The sequence below is a fragment of the Leptosomus discolor genome, chromosome 2 (genome assembly GCF_034619465.1).
Source record: "Leptosomus discolor isolate bLepDis1 chromosome 2, bLepDis1.hap2, whole genome shotgun sequence".
NCBI classification, from domain to species: domain Eukaryota; kingdom Metazoa; phylum Chordata; class Aves; order Leptosomiformes; family Leptosomidae; genus Leptosomus; species Leptosomus discolor.
Genome location: NC_141392.1, coordinates 52,104,567 through 52,129,042, shown reverse-complemented (window position 1 = coordinate 52,129,042; position 24,476 = coordinate 52,104,567). Strand labels below are relative to the sequence as shown.

Genomic DNA, 24,476 nt, shown 5'->3' with positions numbered 1-24,476 from the left:
GTCTTTGAAATAAAAAGACATTCCTTAAAAGAAGCCAAAAAATACTTAAAATAATATTTTTGTGCATATCAATTTTTGTAAGACTTGTAACTTGTTTGTCTTTGTTAAATATTATGTCTGTGTAGGTTCTTATGTCAACTTACAGTCTTATGTCAACTGCTGTTTCAGTTCTATATATTCCTCCATCTCTTTTCCTTTCCTTCCAAGTTCTCTGTAGGCCATTCATAAACCTCTACCCTCACAATTTTCTCCTGGATGCCAGGAGTTACGTTGCTCACTATAGCCTACTGCAGACAAAGAAGTGCCATTGTATTAAACTTACAGCCTTGCTTTGCTTGGCCAGTTATCTGAGTTTTAGCATATTCTCTATGGTACACCACAAGAATGTGATGCAACCCAATCGTCGGGTTGCCCTAAAGGGAAAGGGGAAGAGGCATGCAGGGAAGTTTATTCTGGGCCTCCTTGTTTGGGAGGCTCCAGTGAACCCCAATTTGCTTCAGTAAATCATCTTAATATTTACAGAAAGTGGTGGCAGTAGGCAGTCCCCGTTTTCACCTTTGCCAAGGGCCCCTAGGACATGTGAGCATCCACACCATCATGCCATCACATTTGTGGCAAAAGGTAGTATCAGATGATTTTTTTCCTAGTTAATGAAAACTCTGTGCTTCTAACATACCACTATGCTGACTGTTTTGATTGAAGAAGCAAAGCAGCTGAAAAAATTTGCTGCGATTGCTGAACATAAAAACTTCTCCGCCCTGCAAGTAACTGAAGAGATGGTGTCAGGCGATGATCCATAACATAGCCGAAAAGAATGCTAAAAGCCATTGCTGTGCAATCGTTTCATCAATGACATTGAGCCTTTGTTACTTACCATCATATAAAAAAAATGCATACCGTGCCGTGAAATAAGCAGCTTTGCTTTAGATTTAAAGAATTTATGTTTTTATGGAGATGACAAGTCATTTATCAGGTTAGCACTTCAGGATTTCTGATGTTGACTTTCTTCATCTATAGTTTCTAGGTTTTGTTCACCATGACAGATTAGTAAGAATGTATCGTGTGTATCTGCCTTTAGAACTGCTCTTTAGTTTTGGGCTCAAGTATTTGACCGAAAATCATTAACATGTTAAATGCTGCTTTTTTACATTATATTAGGTAATCTTAGGTAATAATTCTGCACGTAAATGCTGAATGTCTTGACCATCAGGGTCATGATAATCCAGGTATTTTTCTTCACCTAGAGAAAACAGGGAACTGGCTTCCTGCATAATGTTATCCATCTGGTCCCACATTTTAATGCATGTATTTATTAAGATGATAAATGAATAGTAGAAGTACTTTCTGCATTTCGGCTTTTTTTCTTTGTATTCTTATTTCAAATGGCCTGTTAAAATGAATTTGTAGAAACTTAGTTTCTTAAACTTGGACAGATACATGGACAACTCTATATAATGAACAGTGACTTTACAACCAAACTTTAGTATCAGGCTAGAATTTGTGTAAATTTATTGTACAGTTAATTTAATGAAAGAACTACATATAAAGCATAACCTAACATTGATTTCAGTCCAAGTTCAAATTTCACTCTTCAGAAATAACATACGCTGTTTGTATACACGTTACTGATGCCAGGGTTTGCTGCCATGCTTCCAGTCACATAAAACAAAGAATAAGGCTCGCTCTCACCAACTGTAACAATTAAATAACTCATGGCACTTTTCTGTCTTTGAAGGGCGTTAACGTTGGTATTCCAGCCAAGATATAGCTTAGGAAATTACATTTTTCCTCCCTGTGTTTCCAAATGGATAACGTGGCTCCAGTTCGCTGCTCAAGGCCAATAAGCAGTGCTGCTGCAGGCTTTAGAAAGGCAAGGTTTATAAAATGAAACAAGCTACTCCACAAGCAGCAGAATAAATGATGCCTGTTTGGGGCGGGGTGTGTGTGTGTGGGTGTGTGTGCGTGTGTGTTGGCTGCAAAGCTGTGAGCACCCCTGGCCGTTCTTCCGTGTACCCCCTCCCCTCACGGGGACCTCCAGGGCCTTCCATGCCTTCAGCTACTTGGAGGAGGCGGTGGCAGCTCCAGCCCCAGCACGCTTTGGCCATCCCGTAAGCAGGCTGCGGGGAGCTGGTACCTGCTGAGGTAAACCATCTTCCCCTCGGTAGTTAGATCTTCTATCCCTGGCTGCTAAAGTTGTGCAGTTTTCGAGAGCCCCCGCCCCCGTGGTGAACGGCGGTGGATAACGGCGGACAGCTCTGTCACGGTGGGGACGGAGCCAGGCGCCAGCTGGCGGGCCAGCGGCTCCCGCCGCGCCTCCATCCCCGCCCGGCGCCGGAGTCAGCGCGGCCCCCCCCGCCCGCCCGCCCGCCGCGGCGGGAAGAACACCACCCGCGTCCCGAGAGGGACACGCCGCCGTTTCACAGCGCGCCCCGTCCCCACCGCCTGCGTGAGGGGCGGGCGCCCCCCCGGCGGGGGCAGCGGGCGGGGGCAGCCCACGCCCCTGGCCGCTCCCCGCCCGGCCGCGGCGGAGCGGGCGCCTCTGGCTCGGCCGGTCCCTCCTCGCGCGCCGTAGCGATGCTCCCGGCTTCTCTGCCCTCAGAGGCTGTTTTCAAGATGGCGGCCGCGCGGGCGGCTTTGCGCGGCCGGATTCCTGCAGCTGGGTAGAGACCCCCCCCCTCCCTCGCTCCCTCTCCTCGCTGCACCCCCGGCGCCGCAGCGGGCCAGGCCGGGCCGCGCAGTGCGATCCGCCGCCATGCGGGCCTCGGTGCATGCATGAGAGACGTCGCCGCGCTGGTCTCTGCCGCTGCCGCCATGGAGGAGCCGCCGCCGCCGCCGGGGAGGTCAGTACCCAGCGCTGCCAAATAGGGAGCTACGTGCAGAGAGCGGCGCAGGCCGCCTGCTGCCGGATCCTGGCGGGGGGCCGGGGCCGCCGCCGAGCCGGCGATGGCGAGTGCTGGCCGCCGGCTCTGCCCTGCGCGGGCGCAGGCTGCCTCGCCCGCGGGCGCCGGGCACGGCGTCAGGAGCGCTGCCTTGCTGGGGGTGCGCTGGGGGCCTTCCCTCCCCCCGGTGCCTTCGCCCCGCGAAAGCCCCGGCGGCGGCTGCTGCGGCTGCTTTTGCAAAGCGCCCGTCGGGTGAGAGGGTGCCTCGATAAGGAATCTCTAGTGGCTGCGGTGGGTAAGGCGGTGTTTTGTGGGCGCTTTGCAATTAAAAACACATCGTTTCCTTCCCCCTTCCCCCCCCCCCCCCCCCCCCCCCCCCGGTTGAGCGGCAGGAGCAAACGGGTGTTTCTGGGGCACTCGCAGGACCGGCTCCCGGGGGCGGCTTTTGGCGGGGGCCGGGGCTGGCCCCGCCGGTGGCGGAGAAGCGTGCGGAGAGGAGCGGGAGGGGCTGCTGGAGCCCCCCGCGGGGCTGGCGGAGTGTGACCTGTGCTCCGTGACTTGTGAGCGGCAGCGATAGCAACCCTGCCTTCTGGAAGGGCGCCTCGCGTTTATAGCAGCCGTGATTACAACCAGGTAGTTAGGTTCTCTCTGGCACGCCGATAAAACAGCAGGATCTTGGGAGTATCGCTCCTGGCAACGTTGCAATCGGTATTTGTAAGGAGATACGGTTTGAAAAAAAACCCAAACCAATCTTGCACAAAGAGGTCTGGCGCTGTGGTGCCTCAAGCCTTTTGCAACTGCTATTAGCTCCTGAATGTGCTGACCTGCAGATTGGCTTTTTGCAAGTCTCCATCTGTGCCCTGCTGAGAGATGGGGATGCGAGTTACTTCATGGTTTAGTGTTTCCAACTGGCTGTAGAAGTGTTGCATAAGTCCAAGTTATTAATTCGCTGGCAATTATTTCTCCTTTTGAAATAACATCCTGTTGATGCACTTCACTTCTCACTAGGAGGCATTCAGGAAACGTTTTTTAAAACGCTTGTGTGATCGATTAACACTGCAAGGCGATAGTTAGGCGTATTCTGTTCCAGGTGCGCTGTGCAAAAAAGCTTTGTTCCTGAGATCATTCTTGGATATTGCAAGCTAGTGTTCCGTACCGATGTAATACAAGGGAAGTGGTGATGCACTCCGGTTTGGATTGAGGCTATGGTGTTGAACATTGACTGGTTTGACTTTTCATTAATGTATTTTAATGATTTGTTTTTCTGACGTCATGAGAATGCCAAGACCAGAAGGTATATAACAGTTAATTAGATCTAACAGAAATATTATGAAATAAAAATGCCAGTAGGGTAGCTTGAATTTATAAGCTTCCAAGTTCCTTTTTACAGTATCTTCAAAGAGGAATAGTGCAGGTTAAGCAGAAAATTATTTAAGAGTAAGTCTGTACAACAGCATGACCCTCGACCTGGGCTGTCTTCATGTAGAAGACTAATCTGCAGTGCCTGAATGGAAAACACCCAGGCATTTCCTGTCTAGGGCCATTTCTGACCTCCGCTGGATTCTGCTTATTAAAGGACAGTTTATATGAGTCGGATGTGGGTGTGGATAGTGTGGTGGCAACTTTACCCAGCAAATGAAAATTGAATTAGTTATTTCAGAGTGAGCTGGTGGGTGGGAAGGAGATGTCTCAAAACAATTAGGTAGCCTTAATTTGTGTAGGGTGATGTATGTACTCCGCTGTGATTCACATCTGTGTGTACTTTGTGTATCAACTTCACATCTGCTTTAGAACAGCACTGCTTCTCTGGCTTTTTTAAATTACTTTTTCTTAAAAGTAATACAAGAGCAAAGTATCTGTATGAAGCTTTTTCCACACGATCAAAGTTGAGGTGATTTACATTTTGCAGTTGTTAGGTGTTCAGTCTTGTGGCTGTGAGGTCAGAATCTTGTTGAAATCAGTGGGACTGTGTGCAGGCTTGGGAATCTGAAATCCAGTTGGTGGCAGATAGCTGTTAATCCTGTTTGTAGAGCATGAATGTGTTCTTACGATAAAGAGTTCTGGCTGGCACTGGTGTGCACTGGTATAATGCATTCTTCATAAGTTAAATTTAATTCTGTTGGAGAAGTACTTAGTCATTCTCATTAGCAATACACCTACATTTGTTTAAAAGAAAGTTTATTGATTTATTGTTGTGAGACTGCCTTATGTGTTGGAAAACTGCCTTTGTGTAAGGATTCTGTGTCTTGTCAGAATATAAATGCAATTATATATTTTGTAAATCTAAGGCAAGCATGCAATATAGTCATGGCTTTTTTTGAATTATACAGTCCTTAGTCCAAAGCATTTGATTGAGAATCCCTCTCCAAACCCAAACTTTTTCTGAGGTCTTTCTTCTTGAAACATATGCTTTGGGGTAGGGAGAGAGGGGAGGCAGCTCTAAACTGAAAAATACTGGGGGAACCTATGAGCAGATGTTGATTTTGAGATAGGATTGCACTTGGACGTTGGACAGTCTGCAGTGGTTATGGATAAATGAAAAGATACTACTAAAAAATTTGGGAAGAATTTACGTTGAGTTATCGATCCTTGTAACAAAGGAAACAAAGTTTTTGAAATAAGATGTTTCCACTTACATAATTTAGAATGCTAATTAAAACAGGTATGTGTTTGGTGCTTTTTGGTTATGGCCTATAGGCTTTAAATTTTCTGAGCCCAGTTTTAGGCTTTTCCAAGAATTTTCTGGCATAAAATCGAAAGAAAAATGAGTCCTTAAGCATTGCCTTTGTTGGGATGCCAATTTTGGTGGCACTTCGAAGGCATGAAGAGCCCTAGGGCTACTCTGACTTGTGCCTTGATGGTTTGTAGCCCTCTTCTGGCATACATCCAGTGCAAGGGGTGAAGGAAGGAGCAAGGCTGTGAATAAGGCGGGACAGAATTATGAGTTAACGTGGAGGCTTCCTCCATGCAGGGGAATTTTTTGGTGGTCTGTCTGTTCGATTTGTTGGCTCTATGATGACAATGAATTGGGCTGTCAGTCTGCAGCATCTGTTTGGGGGAAGCCCGAGGTCATGTCATGAGTTGTGCTCAGCCTATTTTTCTGTTTGCCAAACTATCTGTATGACTGGTAGTGTGTCAGCAGTGAAAGAGTTTAAAATTGTTTTATTAACTTAGGATTATAACTTCAGTAGGAAAAATGATTGAAATGTATAGAGTTTTACCATCCATTTTTGGTTTTATTTTCCCCCATGCGTTTAAATGAGGTAAGATGTAATCTCTATTCTTCGTGTATTGCATTTTCTTGTTTACATGTGCAAGATTGGGATGAATGACTGATTGCTCTACCTACGCCTAAACACACATGAAGTGCTAGTCGAGTTATCTGCGGCATTTGTAGCAGCAAGGATTAGTCTGCGTTGTGTGGCTGTCTGAGTTGTTTTCGTGTCTGTTAATTAGCGCTGTCTCTGTCAAGGTTGGTTTTGCTATTATGTAAGATGGTGATATTGGCCCTTGTGGAATGCTAACCGTGCTGTGATGAAAACCAGATCTGCTGAATTTAAAGGAAAGGATAAGGGATATGCAGTAATTTTTATTTTAGGAAGCAAACTGGGATTTTGAGAGGCTTATAAAGAGTTTCCATGATAACAATGTTTCTTAAATTATGTACAAACCATTCTTTTAAGCTGCATCTAAAATAGAAATAGATAACAATTTTTTATACTACCCACTGCTAGTCAAGTAGTATGTTGACCTCTGTCAGCACAGATATCTCTGCTTTTATTTCTTCAGCTGTGTGGTTGGATTTGCTGTTGTATATGCCATTTACGTTTGCAGGGCTATTACTTTCTTTAAGTTTTCTTCTCCTCTCAAGTGTTAATTGCATTGATGCTATGTTTAGCCTGTAATCTATTAACTGAGTAACTTCTGAATTTTTAGAAATAACTTAGAAGCTCGTTCGTTTAAAGAGCTGATAGTTGTCCCATGCTGATCCTTGGCCAACTGTACACATAAAGCCAATCCAGAATGTTTGCTCTAACACCCGAGTTTGAGCATTACTGCGTTGTCAAATGTTCACTCATGTCCAGTCCAAAAACCCTGTATGTAAAATTGCATCAGCTTGCCATGATCCTTGATCAGGTTTATTCTGGATCCAGACAAGATGCGGTATAACTTTATTGCCCTGTTAAATGTCTCCTGCTGTCGCAGCGTAGAAGGAGGAAATTCATTCTGTTCCTTCTGTGTCCTGGTAACAGTGAATGGTATTGACTGTCATGTGTTACTTTCTAATGTGATATAAATGTATGATTTATTCTGCCCTTGGCTTACATGTGCTGCTTTACCTTCAGGGTTCTTGTAGACTTTGACTTGTTCTAAAAGATGGACTGAAACTTAGGGATCAAAACCAGTCTGTGGCTTTTTCTTATCTAGAAATGGAGCTTTCTGATGGAAGACAAAGTTTGTGCACAGGAGAGTGGGGGAAGAATGGTTCTTATTTGTTATCTTTTGTCCTAGGTCTGTCTTTCCCAGTTTATCAATGTTCTATATATTTATAGTTGAGCCTAGCAGCTTAACGCTTTCTGTCATAGTAACTCTTTTCCCAGTAGTGTGTACCTTTTCCTGATATGGCTTAAATTTTCCCGAAAATCCGTTCAGATTTGTTAGTATAGATTTTTCATAAGTAGTTCTTAATGAAATATACTTTATTTTTTGGGTGTGTAGCTTAAGACCTTGAGATCTGATTTGTGCAGGTGCCAAGAACTTAACTGCAGCACCTGTCCTTTTACACTATGCTATGTAATGCTCAACCATCTTTACTTTAGTGATGAAAATATATTTCAAAGCTTCTCATTTAAAAAAAAAAAAAAAGTGGTGTTCTTGGAAATTTCAGTTTTAAAAAAAAAAAAATTTCCCAAAGATGAGTTAGGATATAGTTGAGGTTGAAAAATCAGCACTAAGGGTGAAGCATGGTGACTGAAGCCAGTTAGTGTTTTGACATTAGTTGTTCTGAGGCATTGAAGAGAACAGAGCTGGATACTAGTTGGGCTGGGTGAAGCTCTCTTAACTCCTGTTTCTACAGTTCTAACCTTTGATCCGTTTGCAGCCTCACCCACAGGCTTAAATGTGGATGTGGAAACCTGACAAGCCCATCAACATTTTCACACCTTTTTACACATTATAGAGAAATGTCAGAATTAAATTGGTCTGTTGTTCTTTCTTTTTGAAATAACATATGGCATAGTTTTAATCAAATAATCTATTTGTGAATGGGGGGAAAAAAGTGCTCAGAGATTAGTGTACATGCCTCTTCTGTAAATGCTGTCATGTCATAATCCAAATTTGCATGAAAACTTCTAATAATCCAAGATGGAAAAATTAGTTAGACTTTCTCTGTTTCCAAATTTACTAGTAAAAAAGAACAGGAAGTTCTCATTATTATTTCTTCTGAGATGAGAACATGAAGAACTGCCAAAACTGTTATAAGGGCTCTATTTTATTTATTTTTTAATATTTCTTTCTAGTTTGTGTAACTTGCAGAAGAAAAATTACTTCCTTAGATCATTTAAATAGGTCTCAATAGCCCTTATTTCTGCTTGCAATAAAAAGATACGATGAATACTAATTTGCATTTTGCTTAATTTATTTTTAACTCATTGTTTGCAAATTTCTGTCTTTTTGAAGTTTACTGTATTTTTATGGTCAATCAAAAGGTGCTTCAACACCTCTCTGCTGTTTCAGTAGCCTTCATTAAATTTTTCTGTGACAGTATCGTTCTTATAAATATAATAATCAAGCACTTAGAAGCCTCTGCCTAAGAATATAGGAGAATTTGGGGAAAAGTTTCAAAGTGTTAGTAATTTACAAAACTGACTGTAGTAGTTTCTAGATTTTGAGAAGCAGATTTTGTTTGAATTTCTCTCTTAAAATAAAGGTTGCTCTCAGTACAGTATTAAGGAACTTTGTGATGATGGGAACTGGCTACAGTCAGACATGTGCTTGAGGTCTACTCTAGAAGTGAAGCGTGTTCACACTTGCTGGCTCCTTCTGTTCTAATTAAACAACTTAATCGAGAGTTACCAAGGGGGAAAAGATGTCATTGGGAATCAGTTAAATACTGGCTGTTCAGCTCTTAAGCTTTATATTAGTCTTTTCCCCAATATTGACTTTTTTTCCTTGTAGATTTCTGCAGAGATAGTGGTTGTTCTATCACAGCGAATTCTTACTGCAAAGCACTGTTGATCTCGCAACAGAGATACTTGCTTTGTATTTCTCTCGGGCCTTACTGATCTGGGGTTTATTGTATGTCATGCTTAACTGTTGGCAGGGCTGTCGTGTAAACCCGTAGTTTGAAAGCAGGTGGCGAGATGTAGGCCAGGACTTCACAGCAGTGTTGGGTGTTGTGCAGCCATGCTACAGGTTAGTCCTCAAAGATAAACAAGGCATGCACAGTGAGCAAAGCATGGCTTTTACAGGGCTACTGTTACATTCTGACTATTTACTGATGAAGTTTTAGTGTTTCTGTACATGAGCCATTGTTCATAGGTTAATTTATAAATAAGCTACTGGAATTATGCAATTCAATCAGTCCTTGCTAGTGGTACTACAGGTATTACCTTAAGCACCTTCCTGCCTAAGTATTTTGCTTTTATTGTTGCTGCAAGTAAAAAATTGCCTAAGTTTTGCAGCTGACCCGGACTAGCAATTACTACTCTCGTCTCCTAACATCCTTCTCCCGCCGCTGCCGCCCCCCCCCCCAACTAGGAATATCTGCCATATGAAACTTCCTAGCCTAACATTAAGGGTCTGGAGAACAGGTCTTATGAGGAGCAGCTGGGGGAACTGGGGTTGTTTAGTTTGGAGAAGAGGAGGCTGAGGGGAGACCTTATGGCTCTCTACAGCTACCTGAGAGGAGGCTGTAGTGAGGTGGGGGTCGGTCTGTTCTCCCAAGTAACAAGCAATAGGACAAGAGGAAATGGCTCAAGTTGTGCCAGGGGAGGTTTAGATTGGACATTAGGAAAAATTTCTTTACTGAAAGAGTGGTCAGACATTGGAACAGGCTGGTTCCAATGGTGGAGTCACCGTCCCTAGAGGTGTTCAAAAGTAGATGTGGCACTTCAGGACATGGTTTAGTGGGCACGGTGGTATTAGGTCACCAGTTGGGCTTGATGATCTCAGAGGTCTATTCCAACTTAATGATTCTATGATTCTAAGTACCTTTGGTTGCTTAATCAAAATTAAAGTGGCTGAAGCTGGAAAAATCCAGTTAAGCTGGGTTGTTTCGGCAGCACCAGTAAAGAGCCAGGGTTGGTACAGTTACACCTGTGCATCTTGGGGGCTGGTGACTTCTGGCAAAGTGTCAGTGGCAAGCAAAAAGGACAGTCATAAATTGCTTCAGCTGCAGCTAGAAGAGAGTGACTGAGGGCATGATTTCACATTATGCTCAATGTGTTGGAACAGCAGGTTGCTTTCTTTCCCCTGCTCTCTCCCTGAGAGGAAGCCAAGCTCCGCCGTTGCATTCTTTCTGGATCTAGCAGTCACGTGTCTGTAGAGTTTTCACTTCAGGTTATTGATCTGGTGCGTAACTGATGCACCAAAAAATTAGTGTGTTTTTTTTCCCCCATCAAAGTGGTGACTGAGTTCACATGATTGTTGGCTTCTGTGCAGAGGGGGCAGGGATGTGCAACATGGGAGACAAAAGGTGCCCTGGATCAGGTTCACCTTTTTGTTTCAGCTTACTGTGACTATAGTCTTGGTAATTTCTGAGGCTCTTTACTTCATCCCTGTAGAAAATTGTGTGAATAAGCTTCATTACATTTCATACTTGATTTTAAAAGTTTTTAAATATTACATAATGTTTTTTGTTCTCTTACAAGCTTCTCTGCTGTAAGCTGTTCTAATGAAAACTTAGATTCTGTAAAATTTGCATCTGCAGACTTACATGCTGAAAGATGGAAGTGCTTTTTTTCGGTTAGCGTCAGCAGAAAATGGTAAAATTACAATCTCTATTATAAGTAAATTCTGCCCTCCGCCCCCACTCAAGTTTTCCCCAGCATGTTGGTTGTTCATTCCTAGACTATAGGCACAACAGGTCACATATCTTGCCTTCCCCTGATTTCTCTAGGAGGAAAAATGTAGCTGTGTACAGCTGAATTTGCATTTGAATATTTCTTAAAACTGGAATTGTTATGCTGGTACTATTTGCTCTTTAAAATGTTATTTTGAAATACTTAGTATACAGAAAAGCCCTATATTTCGGCTTAGGATATTTTAAGACAGGAACATGACAAAATATTTTTTTGTTTCCTTGGATTACTTCCAGGCATTATCTTTAGCAACTTTGTCACCTTTGAACTTTCTTCTAATTTTAAGATAAAGTTCGAATTTAAGATAAAGTTCGAATTTTGTTTTGTCCCCATTCATTTTAGCCTTGACGTTGGTGTGCCTTACATAATACCTGCTTTTATGGTTAGAGTAATCTGTGAAGGGTTGAATGTGACCGTCATAAATATTTATGTTTTAGCTTTCAGAAGAGATGGGAAATGGATACTTTTAACTAGGTAGGATTAGCCACCTCCTGTAGAAAGGAAGAATAGTGCAGATGTATGGGTGATCACAGGATACACAAACTGAGTTACAGAAGCATGCTTGAAAAACAGGTCCTGAGAAATGAAAGGCGTAGCAATCTTGCTTTTTACTTAACCAACTCAAGGAAGAGTTGCAAGGGCAACAAGTGCTTTAGAGAGCAATGTTTTTGTTTTGTGGTTCCTCCCTGCCTTTTTTTTTTCATACAGCTCTCATGCCAGAAGAGATGATACTCTGAAGTTCCCATTTTCCACTATGAGATTGTCGTTAGGTGTTTTTCTGCCAGGCTTCATTGTCAAGTTAAGTTGTCCACATGCCTCTTTTCTAGAGTAAAGTAATGTCTACAAGATCCTTGCGAGCTGCAAACTTGGAACACCAAAGCTCTTGTTACTGTTCTCGCATCCAGCTCAAAGTTGCTTTCACTGCTTTTTGTTCTGCTGCTGGGATGTGGCACGGGTCTGTGTGCTCCTGTTCTCTGTAAAATTTGGGAAAGCAGCAGGTGACAGATACTCCTTCCAGTTCCTTACCCAAAAACATGGGTGTTCATTTGCGTAGCACTGGTATTTTCCAAAGGTAATAAAGTTGTTTTTCTCAGGAGGAAGCTGATCCCTCGGCCTTAATGGAAATGTGGTGCTTTTTACAAGACCAATTGCATTTGCCCTTCGTAATTGGAAGACTTTTCTGTTCTTATAACATTTTTACACTAGAAGAATTTTAAGAGGGACTATATCTGTAATTTATCTTTGTGGCAGTGATTCTCATTCAAAAAAAAAACAACCTAAATTTGCTTTCATATAGCTCACCCAAATTGTCTGGCTTTTTAATTTGTTATTCTTAAGATAATGTCCTTAGTTTCAAGACAAATTTAATTATACTGTTAGAAATCTTATCAAGTTTGTTACGCTAAGTCCTATTAATTTGTTGGCAGCTATCAGAAGTTATTGGTGACTAAGATTTAACATTGACTGCTCAGGAATGCTGACCTCGGCATATGAGATTCAAATGTGAATACAAGGTCAAGAATCTCCGTTACTGTATGTCAGTGTTAGGTTTTAATGTGAACAATGTGGGTGGGTTTTTTTTTTTTTTTTTTTACTATCTGGAGGTATAATAACAAGGGGAATATGTGACACGTACACCATTTAAATATCTATGATAGTCACAGAATTTTCGTATCTTGCTAACCAGGCTTCCTCCGCCCATAAACACTGTGCCAGATTTACACAGGATGTATTTAGCAAAAATGCAGTTTTATTTGTATGAACTGTGAGCAAATTCCTGCTGCTCTGTAATAAAAAATAAAATAATAAAAAACCTCCTTGATTTTTACCGAAGGCTTTCTCAGGATTGCACTTACAGTCCTTCCTTCAAGGTATTTTGTTACAGTTTCTTTTGCTGCTGGTACAGACGGTTGTAATAACTGCTTTCAATGCAATAGCTGCATGCACTTACTTTTAGTATTCACAAATGTAGCGGGTTTTTAAGAGAAGACTGTATGCAAAATTTGATTTATAGTCCTTTCTGCTTTCAGTTTAGGAACTTTTCAGAACCAAGTCAATTTATTTAAGCTTATAGCTTCCCTCAGAACAGGGTATTTTTAAAAGGTGATTAAAAAATAGGAGTGTGTGATGCTTTCATAATGTTGGAACGTAACACTAGGCATTCACACCAGACAGCAGTCCTGTACTTCAGCAGAACTTCAGTTAATTCCGTATTAACTTATTTTCCTGGTTAGGCTGTCTGATCCTTAGTTTCCCAAAGTGCTACAGGTTGATTAATGAAGTTCCTTCCTTGTACTGTTGGTCCAGGAGTACTGCCACGTTCTCTTGTGCTATGCAGATAAAATGAAACCCACAGAAGTTAGAGCTGCTGATTCCAGAGTTGTGTTGTCTGTGGTGTTTAGCAGCTCTAACTGGATACCATTCTGTTTTTCAGTTTTAACAGATGGAGAGACGGTCAGCTGCGGGATGATGACAATTTGCAATTATGTCCATGTCAGAATATTGTTTATCTTTGAAATAGAATGGTTGCAACTACATTTAGGGAGAGCTGCCTTAGCTTTAAAAAGATTTGTGTGCAGTGTGTAGTGCCTGTGTTTTCTGCTACCTCAGCTGATTGACAATGTACGTTACTACAAACAGGCTAATGAAGCTTTGTCTTCCTGTATAAATTACCAAGCTGAATCCCTGTTAAGGAGCATATATTTGAAAAATAGACACTTTGCCTTTAAAACAGAGGCACGGGGTGTCAAGAACATGTACTAGGTAATTCGGTGATGAGCCTCGTACAGATCTTGCAGTTCTCTGTACGGAAATGGCAGGGTGCCCTAGGAGGTGTTAAGAAAGAGCCTCGCAGATGTGTGACTGGTGTTGTGTCTTTGACACCGCAGGAAGCTATTTACGGCAGCAGCCCGTGGAGCAGCGCGGCTTCGAGGCTGTAGTGGTGAATGCTTGTCCTGGCTACTGTGTTGTAATTGCCGAACTCAAATTTATTGCTATGTGCTTGTAGTCCAGTCGGTTGGCCTCTACTGCTCTGATTCCCAGCAAGCTTTTACGCTGCATGTGGGATGATAAGCAGTGGCTGAACTGCTTAATGTTCATTTATGTAAGTGCCTAATACATTCAGACTCCTGCTTATGAGGATCAAGAGTAGCTGATATGAAGGGAAGATTAAAGTAATATTTCCCCCCTATAGCTGTCAGTTTTTTAGCATGACCTCTTACATTGATTGTGACAAACTTCCAGGACTTTGAATAATGCTTCAGTAAAGTGCAGCAAGTTTATCCTGGTTAAAAATGATGCTCTTCAGCATGAGTTTAGCCTACTTAATTTTAACATGTCCCTGTGTGATCTTCAGTGGTCTTTTCATGTGTTCATTTATTTTTAATGATAAATTACTGTATTTTTTTGCAAAGGCTCATGGCCTTTATCAGCAGCAAGTTACCAGACTTTTTGCTCCCTGTTCATACCCAAATTTCATACCTTAGTTACCCCCCCCTTTCCTATTTTGGTTCGCAGGCCTTTAAAAATCTGGTTGTATCTCAGTTTTCCTGACTGAGCTGAAATTGTAGATACGTTGCCAACACTTTGGCTTAGTTAAAAAATAAAAATAAATCCTGTTGTCATCTACATATGCAGTGAATATGAAGAAATTCTGTGTTCTGTCTCTTCATACTCTGGTTGAGGTGGACCTCAGTGTAACTTACAGTAGTTACTTGTTGGAAACATTCTTGCTTTGTTATGTTTTGTTGTATTCCAGAGCTGTTAAGCTGGTGTGGTGTGGGTTGTTGGGTGGTTTTTTTTTTCTTTGGTGGGTTTTTTATTTGTTTGGGTTTTTTTACTATACTGTTCTTACAACTTTCCCAGTATTCCTGGTTTATGCATCCCAGCTACAGTGGTTTTTGTATTCCTAGGATAAGACTGATGAGAAGCAATTTTGTTCATTAAAATTGAAGCTGGGACCAGGCTGTAAATAGGTGGATGTGAAAAGTATGCACTTCCAGTTTTCCTCGTAAGCATTGGATTTAAATTGTCCTCGGCAAATAGTAACTTCAGTTGTCACACTTCTAGCTTTCACTTCTTGGGTGTATGCCTAATTAAGATTAGGATGGTTTTCACTGGCTGTGGGAGAGAAAACCTGCATTTCTTGGTAGTAAACAAGAAATTAGCTTTGATTAATATTTCCCAACTCTGGTTGCAACGGTATTTAGGAACCAACAATTCTGTGTAATAACCAATACTATAATCTGATTTAGGTTTGCCAGCAGTGCATTTTATAGGTTTGCAGACTGGATTAGTCTTTGGTTAGTTCATAAAAGTAAATAGCACACAAACATTACAAATACTATGTCAGTAATCTGTTAAAATTATAACTGGTTTTAATACCAGAGGGTTCCTGCTGATGATCATATATGTCTGATGTTGTCTGAATGAGGAAAAATTGATACCAGCATGACTAAGCTGATGTAGTTGCTTTAGTGCAGACCCTATATATCTAGTGTGTTGTTGTACAATAAGGCTTTCAGTGGTGCAACTGAGGCTTTGTGTTCATTAGTGTTGGTTTGAGCTCTGTGTTGAGATAAAATCTTCGCACACAAACACTAGTTTTTAAACTTGGGTTGCTACCTGTGCCTTCCTCCCTCTAAGCAGACCAGCCAGCTCTGGTTAGATCACCTTGTCAGCTGCTAACAAGAATGGTTCTGTAGAGCATGATCGCTGTTTTATGATGTGACTTCTAGTGCTGCATGTTTTGTGGTAAATCTGCTATGGTTTTTAACAAGTTAAAGAACAGCTTACTAAATTACCTAGAAAAAAAAAAAAATCTGAATGTTAAGTCAGTCATACTGGATTCTGCTGTATAGGTATGTATGTTATTCAGGTGTATGATTGGAGGGTGTTTTGAATACTTTTGGACTACATGCCCTCTCATCAGACATAGCAAGAAACAAACAAGGTAGTGACTGTTGAGGAAAGAACCAGCTTATGGTCTTTAAAGGTCAGCCTGCTGAAGAGGTTTGATTATGATACTCTTAGAAGAGGTTGCTCACTTCAAACCAAAAGGAAAACAGTGTTTTCACTGGTCTTTTATAACGAGGTAACTTGTCCTAGTTTAAAACTGCCTTGGAACTGAGACCTAATGCGAGCGCTGTGGGATCTGCTCTGCCAGGCCCCACAAGAGCTTCAGCACCCCACCCTGCACCTTGCCAGGCCAGTGAGATCACTGAAAAAATAAATAGTTCCATAAGCACTGGAACTGATGACTTCTTGTTTCATGTGGTTTAGTCTCTTGTGGTTGATTAGTCTATGCCAAAATCAGAAGGGTGCGCTCTGCCTGAAGTTCTTTTCTGCAGTAGGGCCGTTTGCAAGGTTGTTCTCAGGAATAAAATTTTTCTGGTGTCCAGAAAGATGTAAACTCGTGTTCCACTTTCGCAGTTCAGCATTTACAAGGTCATTTTCTGTTATTTATCCACCTGTTTTCACAAGATCTGTAGGAACAAATTACTTTGTGTATATTTGGCCAATAGTGGTTAATTAAATCAGATTGTTAGAAGACAGACAAACAGCATCATGTCCCACGGCCAGGAAGCTAGGCTAAAAGTATTGGTGATTATGTGTGGTTGTCATTATGGCCAAATTCACTGTTGGGTTCTCCTTAAGACTACAGGTGGTGCTGCAGTACCACCCGAGTCGTTTTTCTTAGGTAGCCTCTAAAGTTTACCTACAATAGTTGGTGAACTTGCCTGCCTTCTCAAAGCTGTAATGTGAGAAGAGTAATTTCACACACTGAATGTTTCTGTGGCTTTGCAGAGAACATAACTGTTCTGCATGTTAAGGTATTTATTTCTGTTTATAGCTAAAGGCAAAGAAGTAGTACTGTATCTGGTTGGTGGTGGGTTTTTCGTTTGTTTGTTTTTGTTTTGTTGTTTGTTTTGTTGTTTTTTTTTCTTTGTTAGCCTTACTGCTGTTCTACTGGCTGGCAATATTCTGGCATATTTCTTCCTGCAGACACTCAGACTCGCTTCAGAGCATGAGTAACATTCCTCGTCTGCCTCAAAAATAGTAGCAGGTAAAATGTCATTTGTGATTCAGGTGAAATTGAAGTTGTCAGGTACTGATGCTGGTCTTGCAGTATCTGGTTTAGGTCAAATATTCCTTTGCCTCCATGTCTTTTGCCAGAGTCAAGATGGTGTTATTTGCATGCCTGCTTCAGAAATAAAATATGTGAGGGGGATGGAGGCAACATGCATTTTTTATTTTTTCCCCTCCTCCAAGCTAGAGTGGTGCATGTTCTTCTCCCGGATGTATGTTAAAGCAAGAGAGTTGCATGTATGGCACCAGTGGGGAGTGGTGGGGATGAGAGCATTGTACTGGGGTAATGGGCCCTATATTCTGGGAGAATGCAGAGGTCTTGGTGTCACTTTGAGTTGCAGCCTATCCATGGGATTCAGTTAGGGACTTGTTTTGGCCTTGGACTCCTCCTCCTTCCCTTTTTCTTCCTTCTCTATATTTACCCTGAGTAGATAAGTGTCAGATGGGTATAAAGCGATACTGAGAGAAGTTAAAACCCTGTCCTGCTGCAATGTACTTTCCCCATAAGCCTGAATTGACCAGAGGATTTAATTATTCTGTGGGGCTTTTTTAACGTTGTGAAGAATTCAAATGATACGTTATTGGTGGGGCAGTGATTCAGTTCACGGATTGTCTTAAAATAGTTTGTTTCCATGTGTGAATTTGAAATTTCTTAATATGTCAGTGAGCAGCATAAAATGTACTAAAGTTCAGTTGTTTGCAGTCTGAGAGTAATTTCGTTGCTGTGTGTCACTTGATCATGGAGAGGAGATCCAGGTATTAGTGGTATTGTGCCCAACTGCCACTCTGCTAAAGTAATCTTATTTGGTGGGACAGAGCAAGTGTTCAGGAGGAACAAAAGGGTATCTGACATGATCACTCATGTATAGTAATTGTCATATTTTATTTTTAAAGCAAGTCCCAATATCAGAGTGCATGCGTGGCCACCATCGTGGCTGTTTTACATCTGATCTCTTCTTATGAGAGGAAGCTGGCGCTGGAAGTTGTCTTTGAGCTTGCCCAAAGTTTACATGTGAAAACTGATGGCTTTTTTCTTGCCGTGTGAGTTTACAAATAGGTCAGCTCCTGGCACTGCCCTAGTGGGAAATTGTATGAGTGCCAGAATTGACTCAAAGGAAGGGCTGTAGGAGTGTTGGGCTGGGGAGAAGGGGAGACCAAAATCACAGCAGTCTGGACTTTGATTGTCTTGTTCTGCAATACAATTGTGCCATTGCTAGGGTTAACTGTGTGATACCATGCAGTTATTGTTCTGTTGTTTTGTTGTGTTTTTTTCTTTTAAAAGGCCTGTGCCTCACTGAAGGAGAAAAGTTACGTTATAGTTTTATCTTTGAACAATTTAAAATAGTTTAGAGTTTTGGAAAATTACAAAGCAAGTCAGAGTTTTTCCTAAATAATGAAATGGTTTGTAATACTATATGTAATGGTACTTTACAATGTTTTCCAATATGGCTAGGTGTAATAGCAATGAAAGGTCCTGCTTGGGATTGGAAAGCTATTGTGCTGGACTCTGTGCTGACATAGGTACTAATCCTGCAAAGATACCTGCTTTCTCTTGAATTCACTGGTACAGCATCCAGTGGTTAGGCTGACTATCTGGATTTGGGGTTTGAAGAACATATATACATTACCTTAGTTTTGTGTTTACATGAGCTCTGACTTCTTTTTAAGTATTATGGATATTTTTTCCAAAGCACCGAAGCATCAAGGCTAATTAAAAAGTTACTATGGAGACCCTGTTACTTTTTGACTACAAAAAAAAAAAAAAAAAAGAGTTCTGAGGTTAAACCTGCTTAATATTGAAATCAGTGGAAAATATGTAAAATACATTCAGGTCTCCTATACTAGATAAAAGTTTTGTCAAGGGTGGAGTGAACTTTTCAGTGAACTTTAGAAGTTGCCTTCATGTATGCACAAGGTAGGGGGTGGAGTATGGAAGGGAAGACCTCTGCTGTTGTCTCTGCCACTGATTAGATTGACTGTATTGCATTACGTTTGTGTTTTTGAACCTTTGTTTGCTTCATGTACCTCTTAGTTTAGGCTTGCCACGAGTTTTCTCAGGAACAAAAGTATTACATATACATGTAAACACACTGTTCTTCTAGTCCCACTCTGGCTGATCATCATCTTTGTTATATGCTGCTTACACTTTGCTTGATTGGAAAGTTGCCCTTATGGGTCTGAAAAAATTTGGGATAAACATACATGGCTGTGGCAGAAAAATACAGGAGGTTGGCTGTGGTTGGGATTTATCGATGGATTAGCTTTCTAAACAGATATTGCAAGTAAAAATTCTTTATCTTTAACATCATGGTCTAACTTGCTCTCTACAGGAAAGAGTGCAAATCAGAAGATGCTACTTGCAAGAACTCTGAATCTGACCCTGAGGAATTATCAGATGAAGCAAGTGCTGACACCTTCTATGGAACTTCTCCTCCTAGTACACCCCGCCAGATGAAGCGTATGTCAACAAAGCATCAGAAAAATAACGTTGGGAAACCTGCTGGCCGCTCTACTTTGAAAGGTAGTTGTGGTGTGGTTTTTTTTTTTTTTTTTCCTAAAATGACCATAAAGTTGTAATAGTAGCCCTTCATTACCTCACGGAGGAGGTATACAAAAAATGGAGCCAGATACTGAGGTGCCGTGAAAGGGCAGGAGGCAGCTGTCATAAGTTGCAGCAGGGGAAAACTCTTTTGTGTATTAGAAGAAAAATTTTACCATGAGAGTGGTCAAACAGCGAACAGTTTGCCAGAGGGGTTATTGAATCTCCATCTTTGGAGATTTCCAAAAAACTGGATAAAATCACAAGCAGGCTGAACTAGTTTTGAAATAAACCCTGCTTGGAGCATGAGGTTGGATAAAATGCTGTTTAGAGGTGTTTTCCAGTCTTTTTTTTCTGCTATTCTGTGGTCTCTAGCAATGGTGTAGTTGCTTCTCTGCCCCAATTTTGTGTTCTGAAGCTCTTCACAGCCTGTTTTATAGAAGAGTTTTCAGTGATTATTCTTTACTCTTTAGTGTCGCTGAAGCAATTTAATTGTAGTTACCACTGTTTACTTCTGTTGATGCTTTAGTCATAAAGTCGTAAAAAAGATACTTGATACATGTTTTTTTCTAATGTTACTAAGTAACGTTATCTAATACTAAATAAAATATTTTTAGGTTAAAGTATGAATTTTAAGCTTTTCTTTCATTAATTTTGAGCAGATACAGACTATGGTAGTTGCTTGTTGAAAAGATAATTATAAAAAACATGCAGTAGTTAAATGTTTTCAAGCTGCCCTTCCAAGAAAAAAAAGAAAAAATATGCAATTTTAGTAGTTTTGCTCAGCTTGTGATGGGTTCAGAAAAGCCATTTCTTAAGATGGTCTAGTCAGTATTTTCACACAGAATATACCTAGATTTGGGGTATTTTTTTTTTTCTGATTGTTTGTTTGGTTGGTTTTTAAAAAACCAGCTATGTCAGACAAGGTTATTTGCCAGAGTTGTTATGGTAGCTTGGCTATTGCCAGTTAATATTTTGGAAGCAATTTTAAAAATTGTTTCACAGGAAACAGGAAATGTTATCACAGAGTGCATTTACTTGCAAGGATTACATTTTCAAGGTAAAGTGTAGGAGAGAAGGTGGTAAATGATTTAGCATAAATAAGGGAATACAATCTATTCTTGAATTGCACAGAGTTGTGGAGTGGAAGTTCCTAATAAAAGAAGAGCACGCGCAAATGTCTTCCAAAGCTTTTGGTTCCTTTCTGTTTCATACAGCCTCTGAATAATGTCACTGTGAAGAGAGCATTCACCAAAAGACCTCTTCCTTAAACTAAGTTGAAATCTCATTATACTTGCCAGTTAGCTGTGTAGGCATTGGAATTATTAAGCTGCTTTTACTGACCTTTAATTCTGCCTTTTGGCTAAGTTAAACTGTTTTAATGCAACATTAACCTTACTTAGCTCTGTATATGGTAGTTATGTAATAACTTTCTTTGCTTTCTGTGATTTTCTTGTTTCTTTCTTTGCTTTAAAAAAAAAAGAGGTTAGTTTCTAAACAGAGAGATTGTGATACTAAGGAACTGTAATGCGTAATATTTCATAGTAACCTTTTGGTGCTGAGCACACATTGAGGATCTATACCTTTATAAGAAGTGGGGAGCTATTTATTCCTGCTAATAGATTTTGAGTTTTTGGAGCATGGTGTCTCCCTTTCTACTTGTGAGGGGAATGGTTCTTGCTTCTGGAATAATAATATCCATACCAAGTTTCCTATAACTTGCATTTAGTACCAAAAAATAAACTGATGCAATAATCTGTTTAAACTGCTTTCTGACTTGTTTCTTCTGTAGCCCAAGACTCACGGGATTAATGTTTTCTAAGCTAAATGCACTTCAGAGTTGCTTCTAAGACATACATGTGTCTCCTGCCTGCTTTTTCTTACTTGGGGGGTATGGACTGTCAGTCCAGTGATGCTTGCTTACTTATTGAAGTGTTATCTTCTTGGACTGTGTAAAAAAACCAAAAACAAACAAACAAAAACAAAACCAAAAAACAACCCCCCCAAAAAAACCCAAACAAAAAAAACCAGTGCCCCTGTCTGCTCTTTAGTATGAAACTTCTGCAGCTTCACATATAAAGGGGAATCTCTGTCCCTGCCCCACAAAAAATTATCTTTTTTTTTTTTTTTTTTAACGGAGTTCTCAGACACTAATGCCTGTCACCAAGTGATCATTGCTTAGTTGTGAAACCTGCCTGCCCCATGTGGCACTAAAGGTAATTGTAACTCAAAATTTGTTAGTACAGCTAAACTTGTTTTACAAATTAATTTAAGCCTATATTACAAAATGGCAATAAAATATATTACAAAATGGCAATAAAATTAGTAGTAGGAACTCGTACAGTTATAACATTGATACTCATTTATTGCAGAATTGTCAGGTATATTTGAATCATTGGCACCTGTTTGATAAAATGAGAGGATTTTGAAACAACTTGTAGATTATCGTGCCTAGGTTTTGTTAAGAATGATGAATATTCAAGTATTGGAGCATTTTGGATGTCTGATAATGAATTATATTTTTAACTTTTCTTTCAATGTGTTTTGGTGAGGTGGGGAATCTGAAGATTAATATTGAAGGAGAATAACATCTTAAAAATACAAACTGAAGGGGTTTAGAGGACCTCCTAGTAGCCAGAGTGTGAGTTCAGAAAGTGATCTTTAAATGTGCCAGGTTTTTAATTTGTTTTGCAAGGTCACCATTCTTCAATATCAAAGTGCCGTGAAAAGTTGATCCACTTCTAATGTGTCTCAGAGTCTGGGGATGTGTGTGTATGTTTCACCTCTGCCAACCTCCTTCATCTTCCTCCTTCTTTCCTGCTGGTGTAGAACCCCTCTTCCCGCTGCTTGTCTGTCCTAGCTTTTTGGGCTGTTGCCTCCTTGCAGCAGTGCCAGCTGTGGCTTGGAATTCAAGCTGATCTGCTCAGCAGGGCTTTCAGTCTGCTGTTCTGTCTGGTGCTGTTTAACCTCACCAGATAGTAACTAGTGAGGGTGAGGTACTGCTGTCTGACAGTAGTGTTTGAGTAGATAAATGTCAAATCAGTAGTAGTGAATTCCATAGCAGGCTTCTTAGAATTGCTGATAGGTTTCAGTTTCCAGGAGGAAAACTGTGTTCGAGTTAGTTTTTTGTGTCATCTGCTGTTGTACTTAGTAGCTATTCAGAGAAAGATGTATGAATACCTGAAATAAAAGTAGTATAAGAGGCATTAATGAAGTCTGTATTTGCAAGAAACGGTTTCTGTGATGACTTTGGATTCTTCTTTCTTCCTCGTATCATTCAGAATATAATTTCTTTTTTTTCCAGAGTTCAGTGCCATTGTACGCGTTGTGACCTGCACCAATCCTACACAACTGTGGCAAGGGTTAAATTATATTTTTTAGATACGGGGATTGGAAGGATGCAGTGTGGCAGGTCACACTCTTAACTAACTTGCTTATTGCTCTTTAACAGCTGAAAACAGGGTTCGTAATGGAAACAAGCAACGGAAGGTGCTCTGACTACGTACCTCTCCACTTTTGTTTCAGACGTCAGTGCAACCTTAATACAATGCCTTTGTGTGCATACATTTGATAGTCTTTGTGCTACGTTACCTCACCAGTTCTTTTCCAGAGAACTGCTGTCTTACATGAGTAGAGATTGTTTGGAATTTTGTGATGAAGGTAACAGCTTTCTGTATGACTGTACCTTCTTTTGTTGCAGATGTTGGAAGATATGTAGTGAATGAAACAAGGATGAAGTGCCACCTGATAATTAAGTCAGTGAAGTGAATCATATGATAACAGCATTCTGTCACAAGAACTTGTGTTATGCTAGGCAAATAGCACAAATTAAAATCTTCTGGCTGTTTCTTGTTTCCCTAGAAGCAAGACAGAGATTCTGGAATGTGGTTTGTGAATTGTTGAGAATTCAAGGTGCAATTGAAGTTGGGGAGCATTGAACACAAGTGCTCAGTGTTCTGAATGTTAAGCAATAGCTCTTCACATTTTTGGCACCCAAAAGTATGCTGGCTTGATAATCTTTGTCATGGATCTTTATCATGATTTTCCATTTATAGAAAGGGAAGAATATTGTTCTTCCACTGAGCAGGCCTGTTTTGCAAATAAAGTTGTTAGTATTTCCTTTATTAATACATGTTCTAGTGAGGAGCATGGTATAAAAGACTCTAAGGCAATTACTGCTTCTGGAGGGGGGAATGAGCCATGCGCAGCAGATAATCCTTAGAGTCACAGTGAACAGTGAAAAGACGACAAAGTCCATTGTTCTGAAAGTCTTCTCTGTTCTTGAATAAGCAAGGGGCCCAGCGACCGTGTAGGTGGTTGTGTTCCATCTGCTTATCCCTGGACTGCAGCTAGTGTACATACAGGTGCTTCTCTCCAGCCTTCCACCAATTCCTTGAGAGAGTGAGAGAACCACTGTTTTAATGCCAAGTGGTTCCTCCTGTCCTGATCTGCAAAGCCTAAATTGAAGCGCTCTTGTTAGTGCTGCAGAAGAGTGACAAGGTCTGCTGCGCCTGAGGAAAGAACAGGAAGGGAAGAGAAGGTGGCACAATTAGGCAGGAAGGGGCTACTGTTATGCGGTAAGAGAGAAAGCAAGTGTTTGTGTGTCGTGAGAGTGGGGAAGTGGGCTCCTGGTGTTAAGGCAGTGTATTAAGACTACAGAGGGGTTCCCAGAACTAAGATCAAGCCCCCCAAGAGTCAGGATTGGATCATTCAAGGTAAATTTCAGAATCCATACACACCCCAGTTTTTATGAAATTGCATGTGCAATGAAGTCTCTGTAATTCTGTTTGACTTGGAAACTTAATAATGCTCTATTGCATTTTGAGTTTTTGTTTGGGAGGTGGTGTGATGAATGTATGGAAGATGAACTTGCAAACCAATCTTCTTCTT

At 40.9% G+C, this 24,476-nt stretch overlaps 1 protein-coding gene across 1 annotated transcript in view; it reads left to right on the top strand.

Moving 5' to 3' along the window:
• Positions 1–2,943: 2,943 nt before the first annotated feature.
• Positions 2,944–24,476, top strand: part of MAP3K4 (mitogen-activated protein kinase kinase kinase 4) — a 73,560-nt gene continuing 52,027 nt past the window's right edge. The window contains exons 1-2 of the mRNA XM_086460408.1: positions 2,944–3,131; positions 19,378–19,568. Of these exons, the coding sequence (XP_086316534.1) occupies positions 2,944–3,131; positions 19,378–19,568 (379 nt within the window). The remainder of the gene's footprint in view (positions 3,132–19,377; positions 19,569–24,476) is intronic.